The sequence below is a fragment of the Cebus imitator genome, unplaced genomic scaffold (genome assembly GCF_001604975.1).
Source record: "Cebus imitator isolate Cc_AM_T3 unplaced genomic scaffold, Cebus_imitator-1.0 Scaffold767, whole genome shotgun sequence".
NCBI classification, from domain to species: Eukaryota; Metazoa; Chordata; class Mammalia; order Primates; family Cebidae; genus Cebus; species Cebus imitator.
This window is the reverse complement of record NW_016108082.1, coordinates 181,324-182,731: the sequence shown is the minus strand read 5'-3', so window position 1 is coordinate 182,731 and position 1,408 is coordinate 181,324. Positions and strand designations below refer to the sequence as shown.

General features: G+C 38.1%; 1 protein-coding gene across 1 annotated transcript in view; it reads left to right on the top strand.

Annotated features, from left to right (window-relative positions):
* PABPC1 (poly(A) binding protein cytoplasmic 1) overlaps positions 1–1,408 on the top strand; it is a 21,656-nt gene that overhangs the window by 16,967 nt on the left and 3,281 nt on the right. Inside the window, exons 12-13 of the mRNA XM_037735274.1 lie at positions 708–792; positions 1,276–1,405. Of these exons, the coding sequence (XP_037591202.1) occupies positions 708–792; positions 1,276–1,405 (215 nt within the window). The remainder of the gene's footprint in view (positions 1–707; positions 793–1,275; positions 1,406–1,408) is intronic.

The window sequence follows — 1,408 nt, the reverse complement described above, 5'->3', positions numbered from 1 at the left end:
AAAAAAAAAAAAAAAAAAAAAGTGAAGATAGTTGCATGATAGGTTTTTGAGAGCTTAGGCTATCTGGAACATCATGCTAATATGACAGTATGTAAAATGTCTTATGCTTTAAGAATAGGGCAAGCAACCAGAAATCCACATCCTGAATCACTTGGGTGGTTTGAGAGCTTTCTTTGTAGTTGAAGGAAAGTTTATTTTGGGAGATTGGGCTTACTTTTTTACTGACCCAGAGGCCAATACACGATGATAAAAATGTGATTCCAAAGAATACTCTGGGTAAAAAGAAAATGAAATTAATCAAAAGTGGTTATACACATTTGATCATATATGTGTTTTATATATAAAACAAAATTTACTTTTTTTTAGTTAACCAATTCTCCTACCTCAGCCTCTGTCTTAGCTGGGATTTTTGCCATGTTGGCCAGGCTGGTGTCTCAAACTCCTGACCTCAAACGATCTGCCCGTCGTGGCCTCCCAAAATGCTAGGATTATAGGCATGAGCCACCATACCTGGCCTAAAACAACTTACAAGTAGCTATGATATATAGTACATAGTAACTACTTTGGCCTCTTTGTAATTCACTCACTCAACTTCCTTACCTCATGTTTCGCTGGAAGTCTACCATTTCAGCAGATGTTCATTGATGACTATTTGTATTTGCTTTTTTTTCTGTGCTTTACGCTCTGTGTTCTCTTGTTCTGTCTAGCCTGCTGTTCATGTACAAGGTCAAGAACCTTTGACTGCTTCCATGTTGGCATCTGCCCCTCCTCAAGAGCAAAAGCAAATGCTGGGTAGGTACCTTTGTCCCACCTTGCCAATTCAGAGAGATTAGAAAATATAGGAATCACTTAGGTACCCTTTGCACCTAAAATTGGCAGCTAGGTCAATGGAATTGATCTGAATTGGCATGAATTATTATGATAGCAAAGTTGGTCTGCCTAATTAAAACCACTGGAAAGCCAATAAGAAAATGTATTGTTGGTAATGAAGAGGGTAGTAAGGTATTACTCACTGTGGACACCCACTACGTTTTTGAAAGAAGGAATTTGAAGCAAATGAGAGGAAAACTTGTGACTTTGTCTAAACACTGATTTAACAACCTAATGGTAACGTTGCTTAATTGACAAATCAATAGTGTCAAAAATGCCTTGTCAAAAATTGCCTTGTGGCAGATTTTACTCTGTTCTTCCCATGAAGACACGATACCGAAGTGGTAATTTAGGGCAGTTAAAAGGTTTTTTGTTGAAGGGAGTTTTTGAATGTTTTGTTCCTAGGTGAACGGCTGTTTCCTCTTATTCAAGCCATGCACCCTTCTCTTGCTGGTAAAATCACTGGCATGTTGTTGGAGATTGATAATTCAGAACTTCTTCATATGCTTGAGTCTCCAGAGTCACTCCGTTCTAAGGT